We start from the raw sequence: 24,451 nt of genomic DNA on the forward strand, positions 1-24,451 counted from the left end.
GGGAGAAAAGGAGGTCGATAAATACGACTTGAGTGACCGAAAGATGGAAGGAAAAGCAGCTGATGCGGTGGGAGTGAGGGAAATGGCTTGATTTCTCCCTCTTTTACAGATAAAGAATCAGGGTGTTGAGGAAGAAATGAAGAGCTGTAGGTGGCAGCAATGATATGTGCGAAACAGAAGAGATGGTGGATTCTAATAATAATAATAATAATAATAATAAATAGTGTTTTTGAGCACTTACTATTGCCGAGAACCGTCAGGAGCGTTGCGGTAGATACGGTCCCCGTATCCCACGGAGCCCAATCAATCAATCAATCGTATTTATTGAGCGCTTACTGCGTGCAGAGCACTGGACTAAGCGCTTGGGAAGTCCAAGTTGGCAACATCTAGAGACGGTCCCTACCCAACAGCGGGCTCACAGTCTAAAAGGGGGAGACGGAGAACAAAACCAAACATACTAACAAAATAAAATAAATAGAATAGATATGTACAAGATAAATAAATAGAGTAATAAATATGTACAAACATATATACATATCATCATCTTCAATCGTATTGAGCGCTTACTGTGTGCAGAGCACTGTACTAAGCGCTTGGGAAGTCCAAATTGGCAACATCTAGAGACAGTCCCTACCCAACAGTGGGCTCACAGTCTAAAAGGGGGAGACAGAGAACAAATCCAAACATACTAACAAAATAAATAGAATAGATATGTACAAGTAAGATAAATAAATAGAGTAATAAACATGTACAAACATATATACATATCATCATCATCAATCGTATTTATTGAGCGCTTACTGTGTGCAGAGCACTGTACTAAGCGCTTGGGAAGTACAAGTTGGCAACATATAGAGACAGTCCCTACCCAACAGTGGGCTCACAGTCTAAAGGGGGGAGACAGAGAACAAAACCAAGCATACTAACAAAATAAAATAAATAAATAAATAGAGTAATAAATCTGTACAAACATATATCCATATATACAGGTGCTGTGGGGAAGGGAAGGAGGTAAGATGGGGAGGATGGAGGGGGGACGAGGGGGAGAGGAAGGAAGGGGCTCAGTCTGGGAAGGCCTCCTGGAGGAGGTGAGCTCTCAGTAGGCCCAAGTCTAACGGAGCGGAGAAAAAGCCTCGACTCCCCATTTTACAGATGAGGAAACTGAGGCAAAGAGAAGTTAAGGGGCTTACCCGAGGTCATGCACAGCAAGGAGGTGGAGGAGCCGAGATTAGAACCCGGGTCCTCTGCCCCCCAGGCTGCTGCTGAACCACGGACGCAGGAGGGGTTATTCGGGCAGAGAAACGGAGAAAAGTCCAAATTCTGAGGGTGCTTGGAGATCCCTGGAGATCCTTCCACGGGTATAAACTACATTCAGAAACAGCGTGGCTGAGTGGAAGGAGCCCAGGTTTGGGAGTCAGAGGTCGTGGGTTCGAATCCCAGCTCTGCCGCTTGTCAGCTGGGTGACCTGGGCCAAGTCACTTCACTTCTCTGTCCCCCGGTGACCTCATCTGTAAAATGGGGGCGAAGACTGGGAGCCCCGTGTGGAACAACCTGATTACCTTGCAGCTCTTAGCACGGCCCTTGTGTATATATGTACATATTTATTATCCTATTTTATTTAATGATGTGGCTCTATTTATAATTCCATTTATTTATATTGATGCCTGTCTGCTTGTTTTGTTGTCTGTCTCCCCCCTTATAGACTGGGAGCTCTTTGTCCTGAACCAGATTGTCCATGTCAACGGATTTCTCTCTCCGTCTTCCCGTGTCCGGGTTTTCCTGTTCCTGCGATCGCGTCTTCCTCTTCTTACGTCCGCCCCTCTTTTCTCTCGGCGTTTCCCATCTCTTTCTCCATTCCTATTTTCCATCTGGGTCACTGTTTTTAGCTTTCTCTGCTTCTCCCCTCCATCTCCAGACCCTCCTTTCCCCCTAATTGTCCAGGCCTCGCGATAGACCCTCTCTACGAGAAGCTCAGAGGTTCGTTCGTTCGTTCACTCGTATTTATTGAGCGCTTACTGTGTGCAGAGCACTGGACTAAGCGCTTGGGAAGTACAAGTTGGCAACATACAGAGCGCTTACTGTATGTAAGGCCCTGCTGAGAGCTCACCTCCTCCAGGAGGCCTTCCCAGACTGAGCCCCTTCCTTCCTCTCCCCCTCGTCCCCCTCTCCATCCCCCCATCTTACCTCCTTCCCTTCCCCACAGCCCCTGTATATATGGATATATGTTTGTACATATTTATTACTCTATTTATTTATTTATTTATTTTACTTGTACATATCTATTCCATTGATTTTATTTTGTTAGTATGTTTGGTTTTGTTCTCTGTCTCCCCCTTTTAGACTGTGAGCCCACTGTTGGGTAGGGACTGTCTCTAGATGTTGCCAATTTGTACTTCCCAAGCGCTTAGTCCAGTGCTCTGCACACAGTAAGCGCTCAATAAATACGATTGATGATGTTGTTGATGATGATGATCAGGTTGTCCCACGTGGGGCTCCCAGTCTTCAACCCCATTTTCCAGATGAGGGAACTGAGGCCCAGAGAAGTGAAGTGACTTGCCCAAAGTCACCCAGCTGACAATTGGCGGAGCCGGGATTAGAACCCAGGACCTCTGACTCCCAAGCCCGGGCTCTTTCCGCTGAGCCACGCCGCATACGCTGAGGCAGAGTCATATCCGGGGTAAAGGATTAAAGCTTTCAATTTTTAGACTGTGAGCCCAATGTTGGGTCGGGACCGTCTCTATATGTTGCCAACTTGTACTTCCCAAGCGCTTAGTCCAGTGCTCTGCACATAGTAAGCGCTCAATAAATACGATTGATGATGATGAAGAAAGCCTCCCTTTAGCCGGTCAGGGTCCGCCCACCCCGGACTTCCACCGGCCCCTGGCTAATGCCAAACGTCCCGTTTCTAAGTGAGTTCAGTCCAGAACCAACAGTGTTTCTCAGAGAAAACTTGGCTGTTTTCACAGGAGGCCACGACCGGGGCAAATTCTTTCTTTCTTCTCGATTCTGGAATTCAACATCCTCCGGAGGAATTCCACTCCCCCGCACCCCGGTTTGGCCTCTTGGCCGCGGTCCTCGGTGCGGCCTAGCGGGCCTGGGAGCCGGAAGGATCTGGGTTCTAATCCCGGCTCTGCCGCTTGTCTGCTGTGGGACTTCGGGCAAGTCACTTCACTTCTCTGAGCCTCAGTTACCTCATCTGTAAAATGGGGATTAAGGCTGCGAGCCCCACGTGGGACGACGTGATCACCTTGTATCCCCCCCAGTGCCTAGAACAGTGTTCTAAGGCCCTACTGAGAGCTCACCTCCTCCAGGAGGCCTTCCCAGACTGAGCCTCTTCCTTCCATCCCCCCCATCTTACCTCCTTCCCTTCCCCACAGCACCTGTATATATGGATATATGTTTGTACATATTTATTACTCTATTGATTTATTTTACTTGTACATATCTATTCTATTTTATTTTGTTAGTATGTTTGGTTTTGTTCTCTGTCTCCCCCTTTTAGACTGTGAGCCCGCTGTTGGGTAGGGACTGTCTCTATATGTTGCCAATTTGTACTTCCCAAGCACTTAGTACAGTGCTCTGCACATAGTAAGCGCTCAATAAATACGATTGATGATGAGGAGGAGGATTTATTTATTTTACTTGTACATATCTAGTCTATTTTATTTTGTTAGTACGTTTGGTTTTGTTCTCTGTCTCCCCCTTTTAGACTGTGAGCCCACTGTTGGGTAGGGACTGTCTCTATATGTTGCCAACTTGTACTTCCCAAGCGCTTAGTACAGTGCTCTGCACATAGTAAGCGCTCAATAAATACGATTGATGATGATGATGATGATTTATTTATTTTACTTGTACATACCTATTCTATTTATTTTGTTAGTATGTTTGGTTTTGTTCTCTGTCTCCCCCTTTTAGACTGTGAGCCCACTGTTGGGTAGGGACTGTCTCTAGATGTTGCCAATTTGTACTTCCCAAGTGCTTAGTCCAGTGCTCTGCATATAGTAAGCGCTCAATAAATACGATTGATGATGATGATGATGATTTATTTATTTTACTTGTACATACCTATTCTATTTATTTTATTTTGTTAGTACGTTTGGTTTTGTTCTCTGCCTTCCCCTTTTAGACTGTGAGCCCACTGTTGGGTAGGGACTGTCTCTATATGTTGCCAACTTGTGCTTCCCAAGCGCTTAGTGCAGTGCTCTGCACACAGTAAGCGCTCAATAAATCCGACTGATTGATTGTTTTGCATAGTAAGCGCTTAACAACATCATTATCATTATTATCAGGATCGAGCCTCCATTTTACAGATGAGGACATCGAGGCAGAGAGACGTCAAGTGACTTGCCCGAGGTCGCACAGCGGACAGCTGGCAGAGCCAGGATTAGAACCCAGGTCCCCTGACTCCCACCCCGCTCCTCGGCCGCTCTTCGCTCGTCGGCAACGAGCAGAGAGAAAAAGCACTCTTACGAGATGTCCTCTAAACACAAAACATTTACTCGGACTCTTAGAAAAATCTTTTAAAATGAAACATTCTCAGTCTCACAACGCTTGTAGCAGAAAAACCAACACCTATACCCCAAATTGAAAACTGCATCATAAATATAAATCGGAATCATCATATGCCGGAACGTCACAATAATGTGGTTTTTTTTCCCTTTACGAACATTAGAAAAAGGATTATTTGCAATATATTAAACATTTACTTGGGACAAGGATTCTTCGATAAGAGAGCAAGCCCGTGTTCTCAGAATCTGAGAGCAGGATATCGAGCGAGAAGGGTATCTTTCCATTACCCCCGCGAGCGACGGACGTCTTTTCAAGTTGTAGCGTCCCGCGATTCCTGGGCGTAGAGTTGTTAGAGATCTCCACCGGAGGCCCAAGCGAACGGTGTACGTGTCTTGAATTCCAACCTCCGGCCCCCCAAAACCTCATTTTGCCATCCGTCCTGGGCTATTAAAAGCCGCCCACCTTCCTTTCCTCAAAAGGGCCGATTCCGAGCGAGTCTCACGGCCCAACAGCCCGGGAGTGAGGAAACCGAGGCCATCCCCGCCAAAGTGGGTATTCCTTCCCTCCCCACCTCCGCGGCATCCACGGGCCGGTGTCTCCCCAATAACTTGAACGTCACAGACAACCTGCTCCTAAGGGTCTGTTCCGAAGGCGGGTTTCCAGCCTCTAGCCACGGATCCCGAACTCTGCCATCTCTGGAAGCGGGACTGTGGGAGTCAGAGCTCTTTCTGAAACAGTAAAATAAAAAACGGAAAACCCAAGCCCTGCTCTTGGATTCTGCCCAGGAAACTACCACCAGGCCAACCCGTGCGCGGCGATGTGGAGAGCTGAACAATCTGCGGCGGGCGGACGGGCCCCGCCTAATCGAACCCAAGGAGATCCACTTCGGGGCCTCCGTCGTGCCAAGGAGCCGTCTCCGTGAAGCAAAACGGACCAGGTTAATGCTAAATTCCCACTTCGCTCTGAGGCGGGGAAGCCTCTCAATGGGCTCTATTTACACCCTTACGTGGCCTTTCCGTATTTCCAGGGACTTCTCGTACTTGTCGGCTGGGTTAGAAGCCCCCCACCAAGACATAAGGCGTAGAGGTCCGATGTAGAGACCCGATACAGAGTAATGACGACATTAAAAGGACCCAGGACTGAGGTCTACAAAGCGGTCGTGGCTCTCTAACGGTGACTCAAGTACATCAGCGAGTCCCTACCACTGCGATTATTCTTGCTGGCGGGCCGGGCTACGTTTTAAGGCGAGAGCAATGAGGCGGAGGAGCCGGAAGTCGTAAATGGATGATTTCCAAGGAGGGTCGCCTTCGAAACTGCCCCCTCTCCCCCGCCCAAAAAAGCCGACGATTTCATCTGGCAAGATTTCGCTACTGGAACCAATCTTGCTGCGCACAACTTCACGGACTGGGTAGTGACGTGTCCGCCGTAACAGACGATGGGCTCGGAGAGTAGAGGAACCGGGCCAATTTCGAGCCGCTCCTTCTAGCACCGGTCGGGGTCCGTTCGAAGACCGGTATCCCCGTTGGGGCAAAGCAGAAAAATGGAAAACCGAGAGTCTTCGAGATTTACTTCACGGCTCCTTGGGCAGGGCGCTTCTCCCAGGACCCGGCTCCGTGCCGCCCACCCCGGGGCGGCCAGGCGATTTCGGGAAATTCCACGGTGACGAGGCCTTTTCTCTCGATGACCGGGAGGGTTTCATTCCAAAGCGTTGGCAGGGTCATTTGAACGAGACATCTGTCCGCACAGACAAGGTGTTTAAACGATTGAAAGACTGACGGAGGATGTGTCAAAGTTGTCCTGAGGGAACAGGAAACACCCCAGGAGGGTCCGAAGGGAGTCAACCGACCTCTTGCTTGGCTTGATGGTTCCCCGTTGGGAAACAGAGGGGAAAAGGTTCACAAATGTAGGGAAAGAGAGAAAAAGGGAGACGGATCAAGCCGACCTAAGAGTTCAGAGCTCCTAAAGTCAAGGAATTCAGGTTCTGTCTGCGTTCTCTCCCCTACGTTCCTCCTCCTCCTCCTCCCAATTCCGGGTACCAGAAAGAAACTTAACAACAAGGCACTCCAGTGGCCCCCGAACCCTTTCGGTCCCCACGACTCACCGTCCCCAGGAATGTTGGATGGAGAAGCCCTAGAACTGGCTTTCTGGAATGAAAGTGCGTCTCTCCCGCTCAATTCTTCCCTCCGTTGAGGGCGAATCTCTTAAGCTCTGAGCGGGAAAACTCCCCGAGCCCCGCGGGAGGGCAGAAGGAAAACCCGTCTCCGGTCGATACCGCGTCGTCTCGCTTCGGCTCTCCGCTCCACCTCTGACCCCCGAGCCGGCTGGGGTTTTATCCTCTCCGCCCCTGCCGTCCCCGACCCCTCCGACGTCGTTCCTTCCCCGGGTTGGTTTTTTCCTTCTGCAAACCTAGGGCCGCTGACGCCTTGAAGAGATCCCGAATCGGGCGACGTTGACGGCGACGAGACGGGGGCCGCCTATCTCAGGGTGACTTCCTCAATTTCCTCTTCTGAGGAGCCCGACGGTCGGCGGTTGGGGGGTTTCAAACGGTGCCCGTTGGGATGACAACTCCGCCCTCCTCTGAGGGCAGAGCCGTCGTCCTCCTCGCCGGCGGCCCTGTCCTGGCCGCCCTTCTCCCGGGCGGGGCCGGGGGGTGGCTCGAAATCCCCTCCGCTGGCGCCGACGGCCCGGGAGTCGCCGGGCCTCTGGACCCCGGGCCCGAACAGCTGCTCCATCAGGTTCCACTTCCTCTCCTCCCTCGAGCTCCGGTCCGCGTCCTCTCTGCGGGCTGTCGCCGCGCCGCCGCTTTCCGGGTCCGGGAAGCCGCTCTGTGGACTGGACGGTCCGGACCGTCCCGGCATCCTCCCGAAAGAGGGGACGTAGCCCCCGAATGTCAGGGGGTCGTCGGGGTCCGAGCTCCTCAGACTCCTGGACTGCTGGCCGCCGCCCCGGAGGTGGAGGGGCCCGTTGGGTAGCCCTCCGGGGGACCGGGAGAGCCCGGGAGTCTTCCCGTGCTTCTCCGGAGAGCCCGATTCAGACTCGGGGGGCAGGGGCGGGGGGGAGCGCTTGAAACTCAGGGAATTCTGAATTTCTCTGTCGATCTCATTCAGCTTGGCAAGCAGCAGCTCCTTCTGCATCTCTTCCGAATTCTCCCCGGGCTGCCGTCCGTGTCCCGACGGGTAGGCCTCGGGGTCCGCCTGGGGCCTCGCTTCTCTATCGGTTAAGAAGAGATGTGCTTTTGGTCTCCTAACGAGCTGTTCTCTTTCGGATTCTGGATGGAATTGAGACAGACCGTTTTTACGCAACGCACGGGACGGTTTCCACCCTTCCTGACCAGGGTGGGTGGAACACTCGCAAAACCTGAAAACTTCCCAAAGTCCTCACGTCCGGCTCCAAGCCCCCACCCCGGGCTTCCCTCTTCCCTCGTGGTGCGGAGTGAGGTATGTCCGCATTCGATCCATGGTATTTATCGAGCGCTTCCCGGGGGCAGCGCGCTGTACTAAGCACTTGGCTTATACGTGCGCTGTACTAAGCGCTTCTCCCAATACGACGGTGTTGGGAGACGTGATCGACCGACCGGTCGTATTTATCGAGCGCTTACTCTGCGCAGAGCACTGTACTGAGCGCTTGGGGGAGGGCGATACAACGGAATCAGCGGACGCGATCCCTGCCCGTAACGAGCTGATTTTCTAGAGGCTTTCTGAAGGATCCCTGCCCGAAAGGAGCTTACGCTCTAGAGGTGGGCAGGTGGGGGGAACGGATGATAAATTACAAGGAGAGGAAATGGAAGATGTGGCTACGGACAGAAGTGCCGAGGGGGTGGGAGGGTGAGGCGAGTCTCACAGTGCTTAGTGCCCCCCCAACTTCTAGCCTTACTTGACTCGCCAACACCTTCAAAGGTGGTAATGATCAATACTGAACACTTCAAGGCCTCAACTGTCATTCCCAAGTTTTCAACAGGCAATCTGTCAGGCTTGGTAAAGTCTTCTCCACGGCCCTTGGGTTCGCCCCCTTTATTCGCCCCTCCCTCAGCCGGGATTAGAACCCATGACCTTCTCATTCCCAGGCCCGTGCTCTATCCACGAGGCCACGCCGCTACACCAATCTCCTCCTTCGAAATGAGTCTGGGGGAGGGAGAGGTGAGAGATTTCGGGAGAGACGGGCAGACTGCTTATCTTGCATCTAGACTCCTCGTGGGCAGGGACCGTGGCTACCGACACCGTGCCCTAAACGTGTGGCTTCCCCCCTGCACCCTCGGAAAACGTTTTCTGGATTTGCACAGCCCAGAAGGAAACCCAGAATCGCTCAAGAACGAGCAGATTCTGAGTGGGCTATCTCACTCTGCAGTGTAGACGGAACACCACAGAGGACATCCTCTCCGTGTGCCGGAGATTACGGATTCCTCGCTGATCTTTCCGGCCACGCACAGGCTCGAAGGTGACCTTCCCCGCCCAAGGAATTCAATTCAATCGAATTCAAAGGACAACTCAAGGTATAACGGTCCATTCGCCCGGTTACGTTTCTTACCGTCGTGCGACGTCTCGGCTTTCTGCTTTACAGCTTGGAAGTTTGGATCTCTTGCACGCTTTTCTTCCAGTTTTAAGCTCTGTCTCGGGGTCTCTGCTTCTCCCCTCAGCGGCTTCTCCTGTTCCTGCTGTGATTTGTTCTACGGGGACGACAAAGGTCGGTCAGAGGGGGTTAACTGATGGTAAGCGCCACCATCCACTAGATTTTACTTGTACATATCTATTCTATTTATTTTATTTTGTTAGTATGTTTGGTTTTGTTCTCTGTCTCCCCCTTTTAGACTGTGAGCCCACTGCTGGGTAGGGACTGTCTCTATATGTTGCCAATTTGTACTTCCCAAGCGCTTAGTCCAGTGCTCTGCACATAGTAAGCGCTCAATAAATACGATTGATGATGATGATGATGATGGTCAACTCTTCAAGGAGAGGAATCATATCAAATATTGTATTTTCCCAGACTTTTAGTACAGTGCTCTGATCAGGGAGGTTGCTAAATAAATACTACCGATGGACTGGTAATATTGCCGATAAAGTTATCCTTTGGTTAGATGGGCAGGTGTAGAACTAGTCATAAGCGACGGAATCAGAGTGATAAACCACTCAATCAATCAATCGTATTTAGTCAATCAGTGGTATTTATTGAGCGCTTACTGTGGGCAGAGCACTGTACTAAGTGCTTGGGAGGGGACAATGCAACAGAATGGGTAGACACCCTCTTTCCTGACAGGGAGGGGCCCCGGGATTCTACCAGAGCCTTTCTTTTTCCTGGGTCATCTTTATATGGTAGTGGGAAGTTGATAAATGGGTGGAATAAAGTGAATAAAAGTGAACATTCAGTTGACTACAGAGGATAAACTCCTACGCCCACACACACGTACAGATATGCAGGTTGATAATAACGATGGTACTTGTTAAGTCAAGCACTGTTCTAAACCCCAGGGCAGATACAAGCTAATCAAGTTGGACACAGTCCCTGTCCCACATGGGGCTCACTCTCTTATCCCCATTTTATAGATGAGGAAATTGAGGCCCAGAGAAATGAAGGGACATGGCCAAGGCCATACGGCAGGCAGGCGGCGGAGCCGAGATTAGAAACCGGGTCCCTTTGATTCCGAGGCCCGTGCTCTGTCCGCTAACTCCCATATTGTTTTCTTTGGACTTCACATCTGGGGGAAAAGCAATGGGATCAGAATCAATCAATCGTATTTACTGAGCGCTTACTGTGTGCAGAGCACTGTACTAAGCGCTTGGGAAGTACAAGTTGGCAACATATAGAGACGGTCCCTACCCAACAGTGGGTTCACAGTCTAAAAGTCTAAATAAAAGTGAGTGTTCAGTCGACTATATATGATAAATCTATACAAACACACACACCCCCACACAGGTTGGTAGGGGTCAGCTCACCTATTATTTTCTTTGGACTTCCCATTTGGGAAGAATTCACTTTAATAATAATAATAACGATGGCATTTAGTAAGCGCTTACTATGTGCAAAGCGCTGTTCTAAGTGCTGGGGAGGTTACAAGCTGATCAGGCTGTCCCGCGGGGGGCTCACAGTCTTAGTCCCCATTTGACAGATGAGGGAACTGAGGCCCAGAGAAGTGAGGTGACTCGCCCAAAGTCACGCAGCTGACAAATGGCAGGAACAGCAGCCTGGCTCAGTGGAAACAGCCCGGGCTTTGGAGTCAGAGGTCATGGGTTCAAATCCTCCCTCTGCCACTTGTCAGCCGGGTGACTTGGGGCAAGTCACTTCACTTCTCTGGGCCTCAGTTACCTCATCTGTAAAATGGGGATGAAGACTGGGAGCCCCCCGTGGGACAACCTGATCACCTTGCAACCTCTTCGGCGCTTAGAACAGTGCTTTGCACATAGTAAGCGCTTAATAAATGCCATCAAAAAAATGGCGGAGCCGGAATTTGAACCCATGACCTCTGACTCCAAAGTCCGTGCTCTTTCCACCGAGCCACGCTGCTTCTCTAAGAGCAGCTGTTTCTTTCGAAACAATGCGGGATCAGTCGTCTTCCTCTAGACTGTAAACTCGTTGCGAACGGGGAATGTGTCTATCAACTCTGTTATTTTGCACTGATGATGATGACGACGATGATGATGATGGTATTCGTTAAGGGCTTACGATGTGTCATGCCCTGTTCAAAGATACAAGGTCATCAGGTTGGACAGCGTCCCTGTCCCACGTGGGGCTCACGGTCTTCATCCCCATTTTACAGACGAGGTAACTGAGGCCCAGAGAAGTGAAACCACCTGCCCCAAGTCCCACAGCGGACGACTGGCGGAGCCGGAGTTATTCATTCACTCATTCAATCGTCTCTATCGAACGCTTCCTGCGCTGTACTACGCGCTTGGAAAGTACAATTCGGCCACAAATGCCTGGATTAGAACCCAGGTCCTTCTGACCCCCAGGCCCGTGCTCTAACCACTAGAGAAGCAGCCTGGCTCAGTGGAAAGAGCTGGGCTTGGGAGTCAGAGGTCATGGGTTCGAATCCTGGCTCCGCCACTTGGCAGCTGTGTGACTTTGGGCCAGCCGCTTCACTTCTCTGGGCCTCCGTTCCCCCATCTGTAAAATGGGGATGAAGACTTTGAGCCCCACGTGGGACCACCCGATTACCTTGTATCTGCCCCCGCGCTTAGAACAGTGCTTGACACATAGTAAGCGCTTTAACAAATACCAGAAAACATAAACCACCACTATGCCACGCTGCTTCTCCCTAGTGCTTAGTACAGTGCTCTGCACACAGCGAGCGCTCAATAATCAATCAATCAATTGTATTTATTGAGCGCTTACTGCGTGCAGAGCACTGTACTAAGCGCTTGGGAAGTACAAGTTGGCAACATAAAGGGGCAGTCCCTACCCAACAGTGGGCTCACAGTCTAGAAGGCAGTCAATAAGGACCGCTGATGATGATGATTTATTTTATTTTGTTAGGATGCTTGGTTTTGTTCTCCGTCTCCCCCTTTTAGACTGTGAGCCCACTGTGGGGTAGGAACTGTCTCTATATGTTGCCAACTTGTATCATCATCATCAATCGCATTTATTGAGCGCTTCCTATGTGCAGAGCACTCTACTAAGTGCTTGGAAAGTACAATTCAGCAACAAGTCGACGCCCGTGAGAGCCGAGCTACGACGTAGTGACAGGTTTTTGCCATCTTGTCCTTCCCAAGCGCTTAGTACAGTGCTCTGCACACAGCAAGCGCTCAATAAACACGACTGATGATGATGATGATGATGTAAATAATGTTGGCCCCCTTCTAGACTGTGAGCCCGCTGTTGGGTAGGGACGGTCTCTACGTGTTGCCGACTTGTACTTCCCAAGCGCTTAGTACAGTGCTCTGCACACAGCAAGCGCTCAATAAACACGACTGATGATGATGATGATGATGTAAATAATGTTGGCCCCCTTCTAGACTGTGAGCCCGCTGTTGGGTAGGGACGGTCTCTACGTGTTGCCGACTTGTACTTCCCAAGCGCTTAGTACAGTGCTCTGCACACAGTAAGCGCTCAATAAATACGATTGATTGATTGATTGATTGATTGGCACTGCCACGACGTGACTCCCCGCCTAAATCTCACCACTCGATACGCCGGTTCGCGGTTGCCCCGTCCTGTTCCGTCCACGGAGACGAAAGACGGTTGGGCCGGAAAGTCTTCCGGGGGGAAGGAGTCCCCGGTCTGCACTGCTTTGGTCGCCTGCTCTCCTTTCATCAGCTCTTCTTTCAAGGTATCCTGGCTTGCGGCTACCGGGAAAATCAAAGATAAACTGCATTTTTGTCGACAGCTGTCAGTCACGTCCGTTCTTCATCGCAACGCCCGCCTCCCGCTCTGGACTGTCAGCTCGTTGGGGGCAGGGACCGGGTCTGTTTTACCGTTCTGTCGTCCTCTCCCGAGCGCTCAGTTCAGTGCTCTGCACACAGTGAGTGCTCAAGAAGTACGACACGCCGACTGATACGGTTCTGAGCACGTGAGGGGTGACAGAGTTAGCAGGAACGTTCCCTGCCCACAGGGAGCTTACGGCCCAGAGGCTACTCCTCGTCGGGAGTCCCTCGGTGTCTACATGAGCTAGACCCTTCCTTCCTCTCCCCCTCGCCCCCCTCTCCATCCCCCCCATCTTACCTCCTTCCCTTCCCCACAGCACCTGTATATATGTTTGTACAGATTTATCACTCTATTTATTTATTTATTTTACTTGGACATATCTATTCTATTTATTTTATTTTGTTAGTACGTTTGGTTTTGTTCTCCGTCTCCCCCTTTTAGACTGTGAGCCCACTGTTGGGTAGGGACTGTCTCTAGATGTTGCCAACTTGTACTTCCCAAGCGCTTAGTACAGTTATTTATTTTACTTGTACATGTCTATTCTATTTATTTTATTTTGTTAGTATGTTTGGTTTTGTTCTCCGCCTCCCCCTTTTAGACTGTGAGCCCACTGTTGGGTAGGGACTGTCTCTAGATGTTGCCAATTTGTACTTCCCAAGCGCTTAGTACAGTTATTTATTTTACTTGTACATGTCTATTCTATTTATTTTATTTTGTTAGTATGTTTGGTTTTGTTCTCCGTCTCCCCCTTTTAGACTGTGAGCCCACTGTTGGGTAGGGACTGTCTCTAGATGTTGCCAACTTGTACTTCCCAAGCGCTTAGTACAGTTATTTATTTTACTTGTACATGTCTATTCTATTTATTTTATTTTGTTAGTACGTTTGGTTTTGTTCTCCGTCTCCCCCTTTTAGACTGTGAGCCCACTGTTGGGTAGGGACTGTCTCTAGATGTTGCCAATTTGTACTTCCCAAGCGCTTAGTACAGTTATTTATTTTACTTGTACATGTCTATTCTATTTATTTTATTTTGTTAGTATGTTTGGTTTTGTTCTCCGTCTCCCCCTTTTAGACTGTGAGCCCGCTGTTGGGTAGGGACTGTCTCTAGATGTTGCCAACTTGTACTTCCCAAGCACTTAGTACAGTGCTCTGCACATAGTAAGCGCTCAATAAATACGATTGATGATGAGCTAGGACGCTAAGTTTTCCGGGGCACGGTCGGCATTTGAGGCTTCACCTCATTCGTGGACGGGGGGGGGAGGTTCTAACCCATCCCCTTTTAGACTGTGAGCCCACTGTTGGGTAGGGACCGTCTCTATGTGTTGCCAACTTGTACTTCCCAAGCGCTTAGTACAGTGCTCTGCACACAGTAAGCGCTCAATAAATGCGATTGATGATGATGATGATCCCCTCCCGCTGGCGTTGTGGCGGGGGTCCGCGAGGAAACCCCACCCACCGTGCTGAGTTCCTTTCTTCTTTTTTTTTTAATGATATTTGTTAAGCAATTTCTGTGTGCCGGGCACCGTAATAATAATAATAATACTAATAAGGGCATTTATTAAGCGCTTACTATATGCCAAGCACTGTTCTAAGCGCTGGGGAGGTTACAAGGTGATCAGGTTGTCCCACGGGGAGCTCACAGTCTTAATCCCCATTTCACAGATGAGGTAACTGAGGCGCGGAGAAGTGAAGTGACTTGCCCAAAGTCACACAGCTAACAATTGGCGGAGTCGGGATTTGAACCCCTGACCACTGACTCCAAAGCCCGGGCTCTTTCCGCTGAGCCACGCTGCTTCTCAATAATGATGACGATGACGTTTATTAAGCGCTTACTATGTGCAAAGCACTGTTCTAAGCGCTGGGGAGGTAACAAGGTAATCAGGTTGTCCCACGGGGCGGCTCACAGTCTTCATCCCCATTTTACAGGTGAAGGAACTGAGGCACAGGGAAGTTAAGTGACTTGCCCAAAGTCACACAGCTGACAGCTGGCGGAGCTGGCATGTGAACTTCGTACTTCTGTACTTCCCAAGCGCTTAGTACAGTGCTCTGCACGCAGTAAGCGCTCAATAAATACGATTGATGATGATGACGATATGAACCCAAGCACTAAAGTAGATACAAGCTTGTCTGGTTGAATACAGACCCTGTCTCACATGGAGCTCACAGTCTTAATCCCCATTTCCCAGATGAGGGAACCGAGGCCCGGAGAAGTGAAGTGACTCGCCCGAGGTCACACAGCAGACAAGGGGTGGAGCCGGGATTAGAACCTGGGTCCTTCGCACTCCCAGGCCCGGGCTGCTGGACTCGTGCGGCTCGATCGTCAGCCCGTTGTGGGCAGGGTATGTTTATTGTTGTATTGTACGCTCCCAAGTGCTTAGTACAGTGCTCTGCACACAATACGCGCTCAATAAATACAACTGAATGAATGAATGAATGAACGAACTCCTTTTTACCTAGATGGGGTGTTCTGAGGAGTATCCCGGGAAGTTCCTCCCGTCTCCCTCAGATTTTCTGTGCTCTCAAAGGAAAGACCCGAGACAAACTGAACCGCGATTTCACGCCTTTATCCTTCAAGCGAAGACGAGATTCGGGGGAAAGGGAGTGTTGCTTTCCCGATCGTTAAAACATGCTTTCCGACCTAAATCCGATCGCCGCCTGCTCCTACCGTCGGAGGATTCGAAACCGTTACCTCTTTTCCTCGGGGAGAGGTCGTGGTCCCTCTTGGGAGACGCTTTCGCCAGTCGGTTGGAGTAGATGTTTTTTACATCCAGTTCCCGCTCTTTTTCCTGAAAAGACGCCAGGGGAGGGGTCAGGAGAGGCAGCACATGATGATGATGATGATGATGATGGCATTTATTAAGCGCTTACTCTGTGCAAAGCCCTGTTCTAAGCGCCGGGGGGGATACAAGGTGATCAGGTTGTCCCACGGGGGGCTCACAATCTTAATCCCCATTTTACAGAGGAGGTAACTGAGGCACAGAGAAGTGAAGTGACTTGCCCAAAGTCACACGGCCGATAAGTGGCAGAGCCGGCATTCGAACCCATGACCTCTGCCTCCCAAGCCCGTGCTCTTTCCACTGAGCCACGCTGCACATGGCGAGAACCTGTCTCTGTGTCGTAGCTCGGCTCTCACAGGCGTCGATTTGTTGCTGAATTGTACTTTCCAAGCACTTAGTACAGTGCTCTGCACACCGTAGGCGCTCCACAAATACCACTGAATGAATCAATGGCAAGAATAATCACGGTGCTTACAACATGCCGATCCCTGGGTAGATATAATGCCATTATTATTATTATTATTATATACATAGATACACTTAGCATGTAGTAAGCCCTGAACGAGCACCATAATAATAATAATAATTACTATTACTATTACCATAGTGAACATGTTTCCTCATCCACAACAATCTCACAACCACTCCATCAGTGACAGGTATTTATTGAGCGCTTACTGGGTGCAGAGCACTGTACTAGGCGCTTGGGAGAGTACGGTACAATCGAGTGGGCAGACGGATACACGGACACAACATTCCCATCCACTCATTTATGAACTTCCCACCAACATATATAGATGACCCGGGAAAAAGGAAGGCTCCGGAAGAATCCCGGGGCCCCTCCTTGTCGGGAAAGAGGGCGTCTACCAATTCCGTTGCATTGTCCCCTCCCAAGCGCTTAGTACAGTGCTCTGCCCACAGTAAGCGCTCAATAAATGAGCGCTTGTCTCCCCCTTTTAGACTGTGAGCCCACTGTTGGGTAGGGACTGTCTCTATGTGTTGCCAATTTGTACTTGCCAAGCGCTTAGTACAGTGCTCTGCACATAGTAAGCGCTCAATAAATACGATTGATTGATTGATTGATTGAATAAATACCACTGATTGACCGACGAAGGGTTCCCGGGATTTAGAGAGGGGAGTCAGGGGGAGAGGGGGACTTTTTCCACTCCCCCTCTCCAATCAATCCATCCATCAATCGATCAGTTGTATTTACTGAGCGCTCACTGTTTGCTCCAATGGCGGAGCGGATAGAGCCAGAAGGTCACGGGTTCTAATCCTGGCTCTGCCACTCGTCTGCAGGGTGACCCTGGGCAAGTCACTTCACTTCTGTGGGCTTCTCATCTGCAAAATGAGGCTCGAGACGGTGAGCCCGGTGTGGGACAGGGACTGAGCCCAAGCCGACTGGCTTGAATCTACCCCAGCACTTAGTACAGTGCCTGGTACCTAGTAAGCGCTTAACAAATCCCGTAATTATTATCTGCCCAGTCCCATTTAAGCCCGTCCTTGGCTCAGGTTTCCCAGCGGGGAGACTGGGGGGTGGAGGGGGGTGGTGTTTGCAAGCCTGTTTGAGGCCCGGTTATATTTATTTTACAATAGGGGGTGAACCTTGTGTGAACAAGGAAGAAAGGCATTTTCCAGGTTGCTTCGGCCCTGGCAGGGGGAAGTTCAGTTTGCAGCCGATTCACTCACGTCGCTCGGAAAACAGGCTTCACGGTGGGGTTTTTTTCGGGAGAGCAAATACACCGAGATCCAGTTGAAAACGTGCCAGCATTTTCAGACCGGAGCAACTGCCCTGTTATTTTAACTCCCTATTCAACAGCACTTGCCTTGAGTTTTTGACAGAGCCGCTGGAGCTCCAGTTTGAGGGTTTTATTTTCCTCCTGAGCCGACTGGGTCTTCCTCTTTTCGGAGTGTAACTGTCGCTGGAAACTGCTATTGCTCAGCTCAAGGTTCTTAGCCATCTCCTACAAGCCACATATCCCCAGAAGAGAAAAAAAGGGTCAGTTCGGGAGCCTCCACGGATGGAAATGCTAATTTAAAAGAACGCTTCGAATAATGTTTTATTGACCTCCCTTCAAGGCCCGGCTGAGAGCTCGCCTCCTCCAGGAGGCCTTCCCAGACTGAGCCCCTTCCTTCCTCTCCCCCTCGTCCCCCTTTCCAACCCCCCCATCTTACCTCCTTCCCTTCCCCACAGCACCTGTATATATGGATATATGTTTGTACATATTTATTACTCTATTTATTTATTTATCTTACTTGTACATATCTATTCTATTTATTTTATTTTGTTAGTATGTTTGGTTTTGTTCTCTGTCTCCCCCTTTTAGACTGTGAGCCCACTGTTGGGTAGGGACTGTCTCTATATGTTGCCAATTTGTACTTCCCAAGCGCTTAGTACAGTGCTCTGCACATAGTAAGCGCTCAGTAAATACGACTGATGATGATGATGACCTCCACGACGGGTCCTAACTCCCGTTGGTCCATTGTTTATTTATTGCCCTGCTGCAGTGAGTGTGTTAGGGCTCTGCACACAGTAAGTGCTTGATAAATATAACTGAATGAGTGCCAGCGCTTAGAACAGTGCTTTGCACATAGTAAGCGCTTAATAGATACCATTATATATGAACGTGTGGACGGCCCGTGTCTCAACAGCCCCCACGTGGTTTGAGAAATTCACTCAATCGTATTTACGGAGTGCTTACTGTGTGCAAAGCACTGTACTACGAAATGCGCTGCTCTTAGCCTGGGGAGACCGGGGCTTAATCATCATCATCATCATCATCAATTGTATTTATTGAGCGCTTACTGTGTGCAGAGCACTGGACTAATCGCTTGGGAAGTCCAAGTTGGCAACATAGAGAGACAGTCCCTACCCAACAGTGGGCTCACAGTCTAAAAGGGGGAGACAGAGAACAAAACCAAACATACTAACAAAATAAAATAAATAGAATAGATCAATCAATCAATCAATCGTATTTATTGAGCGCTTACTATGTGCAGAGCACTGGACTAAGCGCTTGGGAAGTCCAAGTTGGCAACATATAGAGACGGTCCCTACCCAACAGTGGGCTCACAGTCTAAAAGGGGGAGACGGAGAACAAAACCAAACATACTAACAAAATAAAATAAATAGAATAGATATGTACAAGTAAAATAAATAAATAGAGTAATAAATATGTACAAACATATATACATATATACAGGTGCTGTGGGGAAGGGAAGGAGGTAAGATGGGGGGGATGCAGAGGGGGACGAGGGGGAGAGGAAGGAAGGGGCTCAGTGTGGGAAGGCCTCCTGGAGGAGGTGAGCTCTCAGTAGGGCCTTGAAGGGAGGAAGAGAGCGAGCTTGGCGGAGGGGCAGAGGGATTGGGGGCATTCCAGGCCCGGGGGAGGACGTGGGCCGGGGGTCGACGGCGGGACGGGCGAGAACGAGGGACGGTGAGGAGATTAGCGGCGGAGGAGCGGAGGGTGCGGGCTGGGCTGGAGAAGGAGGCAAGGGAGGTGAGGTAGGAGGGGGCGAGGTGAATAATAATAATAAGTGTCGGACAGTCACGGGTTCTAAATACCGGCTCCGCCACTACTTGTGTGATTTTGGGCAAGTCGCTTCGCCTCTCTGGGCTTCTGTTACCTCATCTGGAAATCGGGGATGCAGATCGCGACCGCGTCCAACCCGATCTGCCGGTACCCACCCTGGTGCTTAGGTCCGCAGTAAGCGCTGAACAAACAGCACCATGAGGATTATTATTATCACTCACCTTAACCCTCCTCTCGGTATCGTCTAACTTGGCCTCCGCCAAGGCCAGTTTCCTGGCCAGCCGGTCTCGTTCCGGGAGATGCCTGGCCTCGGACAGCTTCTTCAGCTTCTGCAGGGCTCGTTTCGTCCGGTACAGCTCGCACTCCGCCTCCTTCACCCTCCTCTCCGTGGCCCTCTCCTTCTCCTGCGACTTCCTCAGCTGCTCCCTCAGCGCCTTCGCCTCGTTGCCGTGCCGGGCGAGCAGCTGCGAGATCTCGTTCTCCGTGTCCTCGAACCTGTCGAGGGCTTTCTCCTGGCGGTACTGCAGCCTCTTCAGGGCCTTGTTCTCCTTCTGCAGCTCGGCCAGCTTGACCCGCAGCTCGGTCGCTTCGTTCTGCAGCTGCCCGATCCGCAGCAGCCGGGCGGACAGGACCCGCCTCGTGAGGAGATCGATCGCTTTCGGCGGGGGCTCTCTGCCGAGGCTCTGGGCCCGGCGACCCGGCCGGATCCCCCTCCCGTTGGCCGGACATTTCAAGGTGCTTTTCCTCGGAACTGCGCGGAATCAAAAAACGACATAATAATAACAGTTATTTGTTAAGCGCTTACTCTGTGCCAAGCGTTCGTTCATCCGGTCGTATTTATTAAGCCCTTACTGTGTGCAGGGCACTGTACTAAGCGATTGGGAAGTACAGAGACGGTCCCTACCCAACAACGCGGTGTTTTAAGAGTCGTCTCCCGTGGGGCTCACGGTCTTCACCCCCACTTTCCGGAGGAGGCAACTGAGGCCCAGAGAAGTGAAGTGGCTTGCCCAAAGTCACACAGCAGACGAGCGGCGGAGTCGGGATTAGAACCCCCAACCTCTGACTCCCAAACCCGGGCTCTTTCGCCTAAGCCATGCTGCTTCTCAATCATCATCATCATCAATCATATTTATTGAGCGCTCACTATGTGCAGAGCACTGTACTAAGCGCTTGGGAAGTACAAATTGGCAACACACAGAGACAGTCCCTACCCAACAGTGGGCTCACAGTCTAAAAGGGGGAGACGGAGAACAAAACCAAACATACTAACAAAATAAAATAAATAGAATAGATATGTACAAATAAAATAAATAGAGTAAAAAATATGTACAAACGTATATCCATATATACAGGTGCTGTGGGGAAGGGAAGGAGGTAAGATGGGGGGGATGGAGAGGGGGACGAGGGGGAGAGGAAGGAAGGGGCTCAGTCTGGGAAGGCCTCCTGGAGGAGGTGAGCTCTCGGCAGGGCCTTGAAGGGAGGAGGAGAGCTAGCTTGGAGGATGGGCAGAGGGATTGGGGGCATTCCAGGCCCGGGGGATGACGTGGGCCGGGGGTCGATGAAAATGTAGCGTGAGAGGGGCTTTTTTCTTCTCCCTCTCCCTTCTGGGTCGCCCCCATTTGCTCCCTTTATTCATCCCCACTCCCCCAGCCCCACAGAGCTTATGTCCCTATCTGTCATTTATTGATTTCTAGTAATGTCGGTCTCCCCCTCTAGACTGCAAGCTCACTGTGGGCAGGGACTGTCTCTGTTACATTGTTGTAGAGTCATTCATTCATTCATTCAATCACATTTATTGAGCACTTACTGTGTGCAGAGCACTGTCTCCCAAGTGCTTAGTACAGTGCTCTGCACTCAGTAAGCGCTCAATGACTGGCTACCAAATGTGGCAAAAGTTACAGCACTTCCTTCGGCCAAGTTGGCTCAATTTCTCTAGTTTTTCCTCTCGGGAAAGAATTTGCCAAGGTTTTCTCCATCACCGGCAGTTTCCAAAGACCTGTGAGGGATTTGTTTTCCCTTACTTCCTCCGCATCATCATCATCAATCGTATTTATTGAGCGCTTACTGTGTGCAGAGCACTGTACTAAGCGCAGTAAGCCCAAGGTACATATGAAGCAGGGAATAAGGGGGGAAATGTGCAAATTGGGAAAATCGTGACTTTGGGCAAGCGACTTCACATCTCTGTGACTCGGTTCCCTCATTTGTAAAATGGGAATTCAGTACCTGCTCTCCCCTCTACTTAGACTGTGAGCCTCAGGTGGGACCTGATTATTTTTGGTCTGCTTTAGTGCTTAGTACAGTGCCTGGCACTTTTGTAATGGGATTTCTTAAGCGCTTACTATGTGCCGGGCCCTGTAATAAGCTTTGGAGTAGATATGAGCTAATCAGCTTGAACACGGTCCATGCCCAAGCAGTGTGGCTTAGTGAAAAGAGCCCGGGCTTGGGAGTCTGAGGACGTGGGTTCTAATCCCGGCTCCGCCGCTTGTCTGCTCTGTGACCTTGGGCAGGCCACTTAACTTCTCTGGGCCTCAGTGACCTCATCTGGAAAATAGGGATTAAGACTGTGAGCCCCACGCGGGACAACCCGATTCCCTTCTATCTGCCCCAGTGCTTAGATCAGTGCTGGCACATAGTAAGCGCTTAACAAAGTTCATTTTAATTAATAAACACACACACACACACTCTTCACTGTTCAAAGTGCTGGGGTAGATACAGGCTAATAAGGTCGTCCCACGTGGGGCTCACAGTCTTAATCCCCATTTTCCAGATGAGGGAACTGAGGCCCGGAGAAGTGACTTGCTGAAGTCACACAGCGGACAAGTGGCGGAGCCGGGATGAGAACCCATGACCTCTGACTCCCAACGCCCGGGCTCTTTCCACGACGCCACGCTGCTTCTCTAGACCCCGAGCTCTCTAGACCCTGAGTAATAGTATTTTACTTGTCCGTATCTATTCTATTTATTTTATTTTGTTAGTACGTTTGGTTTTGTTCTCCGTCTCCCCCTTTTAGACTGTGAGCCCACTGTTGGGCAGGGACTGTCTCTAGATGTTGCCAATTTGTACTTCCCAAGCGCGTAGTACAGTGCTCTGCACATAGTAAGCGCTCAATAAATACGATTGATTGATTGATTGAGCTCGTCGTGGACGGGGAATGCGTTCGTTTGTTGTTGTATTGTACTCTCCCAAGCGCTCAGTACGGTGTTTTGGGTGCAGGAAGCGCTTGAATGAATGAATGAGGAGCGAGCACTCCGCTCACGCCAAGTCACGCCCACCTCACGGCCTAAACCCGACGATGCCCACGCATGCCCCGGGACGGGGTCTCGGCCGAGCCCACCCGCCTCCTCCGCGAGCGGGTGTCCGGCGGGCCTCACCCGCGTAAGGGCCGGGGGAAGCGCCCGGAGTCGCCCGCCTCTGGCTTTGGCCCTCTTTCTTCGGGCCGGTCCCGCCCGGAGAGGGGCAGGTCCGCAGGAAGGACCGGTCGGACGCGGCCGACGAGTTTTCGAAGTCGTCGGAAAAATAGGAGTCGCTCTGCGGCTCTCCGTCCGAGCTCCTGTCGGGAGGACCCTCTGGACTCCTGCCTCTGTCTCCCATGGTTGGCGGGGAAAACGGCTCCCTTTTTCAGGGAGTTTCGCGGAGGAGGCCCGGCTCCGCGAGCGACCCAGACGAGCCCGGAGGGCGCTTTAGTAGCTTCCTGAGTCTGGTTTCTTTGCGATTCCTTCTTCTCCTCATGCTCGGCGCTTCCGATTCCATGGCGAGAGTCATCCGGGTGACATTCTGCCTACGGTTTAGGAGACGGAGAAGATCAAAAAAAACCCCTGCAAACCCACCGTACCGTCTGTGAGAAGCGGGCTTTGGGAGTCAGAGGTCGTGGGCTCTAATCCCGGCTCCGCCGCTTGCCAGCTGTGTGACTTTGGGCAGGTCACTTGACTTCTCTGGGCCTCAGTTCCCTCATCTGTAAAATGGGGATTAAGACTGTGAGCCCCCCGTGGGACAACCTTGTATCTACCCCCAGCACTTAGAACAGTGCTTCGAACATAGTAAGCGCTTAACAAATGCCATCATTATTATGTCTGTCTTCCCCCGCTCTAGACTGTAAGCCCGGTGTGGAGGGGATCGATCAATCAATCAATCAATCGTATTTATTGAGCGCTTACTGTGTGCAGAGCACTTTACTAAGCGCTTGGGAAGTACAAGTTGGCAACATATAGAGACGGTCCCTACCCAACAGTGGGCTCACAGTCTAAAAGGGGGAGACGGAGAACAAAACCAAACATACTAACAAAATAAAATAAATAGAATAGATATGTACAAGCAAAATACATAAGTAAATAGAGTAATAAATATGTACAAACATATATACAGGTGCTGTGGGGAAGGGAAGGAGGTAAGATGGGGGGATGGAGAGGGGGACGAGGGATTGTCTCTATTGTTGAACTGTACTTTCCAAGCGCTTAGTACAGTGCTCTGCACACAGTAAGTGCTCGCTAAATACGATTGAGTGAACGAATGAATCCACTCTCTTTTCCTACCTCCCGCCCGCCCTCACGCCCTGACCCTGACAACCGGACGGCCACGGATCACGCTTCCTCGGACTCTCGGGGGCAGGAAGGACCACCGAAAACAGCGACTAAGTGCAAAAAGCTTCCTTTATATAGAGAACCTGATTCAGCAAGGCTAGAGGTGGTCCGTGTTCACTCTGTCTCCACGATGCAGCGCACAACCACAAAAACACTCACTGAGGTATTTGCTAAGCGCTTACTATGTGCCAAGTAGTAAGTAGCTCCCTTCAAGGCCCTGCTGAGAGCTCACCTCCTCCAGGAGGCCTTCCCAGACTGAGCCCCTTCCTTCCTCTCCCCCTCGTCCCCCTCTCCATCCCCCTCATCTTACCTCCTTCCCTTTCCCACAGCACCTGTATAGATGTTTGTACATATTTATTACTCTATTTATTTATCTTACTTGTACATATCTATTCTATTTATTTTATTTTGTTAGTATGTTTGGTTTTGTCCTCCGTCTCCCCCTTTTAGACTGTGAGCCCACTGTTGGGTAGGGACTGTCTCTAGATGTTGCCAATTTGTACTTCCCAAGCGCTTAGTCCAGTGCTCTGCACACAGTAAGTGCTCAATAAATACAATTGATGATGATGATATGTATATATGTTTGTACATATTTATTACTCTATTTATCTTACTTGTACATATCTATTCTATTTATTTTATTTTGTTAGTATGTTTGGTTTTGTCCTCCGTCTCCCCCTTTTAGACTGTGAGCCCACTGTTGGGT

At 50.5% G+C, this 24,451-nt stretch overlaps 1 protein-coding gene across 3 annotated transcripts; it reads right to left on the reverse strand.

Moving 5' to 3' along the window:
• Positions 1 to 4,482: 4,482 nt before the first annotated feature.
• On the reverse strand, positions 4,483 to 22,856 carry LCA5 (lebercilin LCA5). 3 transcript variants are annotated; one of them, XR_005455067.1, is made up of 8 exons: positions 22,540 to 22,856; positions 19,390 to 19,919; positions 17,462 to 17,599; positions 15,548 to 15,644; positions 12,619 to 12,782; positions 9,034 to 9,172; positions 6,611 to 7,777; positions 4,483 to 6,243 (listed from the first exon to the last, which is right to left on the reverse strand). XR_005455067.1 is itself a non-coding variant. In XM_038761312.1 (7 exons), the coding sequence occupies exons 1-7, from the start codon at positions 22,757 to 22,759 to the stop codon at positions 6,984 to 6,986; spliced, it is 2,082 nt and encodes a 693-aa protein (XP_038617240.1). In that variant the 5' UTR covers positions 22,760 to 22,856; the 3' UTR covers positions 4,483 to 6,983. The 3 variants fall into 3 exon arrangements, 1 of the variants encoding a protein (XP_038617240.1); XR_005455066.1 differs by having other exon boundaries at positions 4,483 to 5,237; positions 6,079 to 7,777; XM_038761312.1 differs by having other exon boundaries at positions 4,483 to 7,777.
• Positions 22,857 to 24,451: the final 1,595 nt, after the last annotated feature.

Source organism: Tachyglossus aculeatus, chromosome 19 (genome assembly GCF_015852505.1).
Source record: "Tachyglossus aculeatus isolate mTacAcu1 chromosome 19, mTacAcu1.pri, whole genome shotgun sequence".
NCBI classification, from domain to species: Eukaryota; Metazoa; Chordata; class Mammalia; order Monotremata; family Tachyglossidae; genus Tachyglossus; species Tachyglossus aculeatus.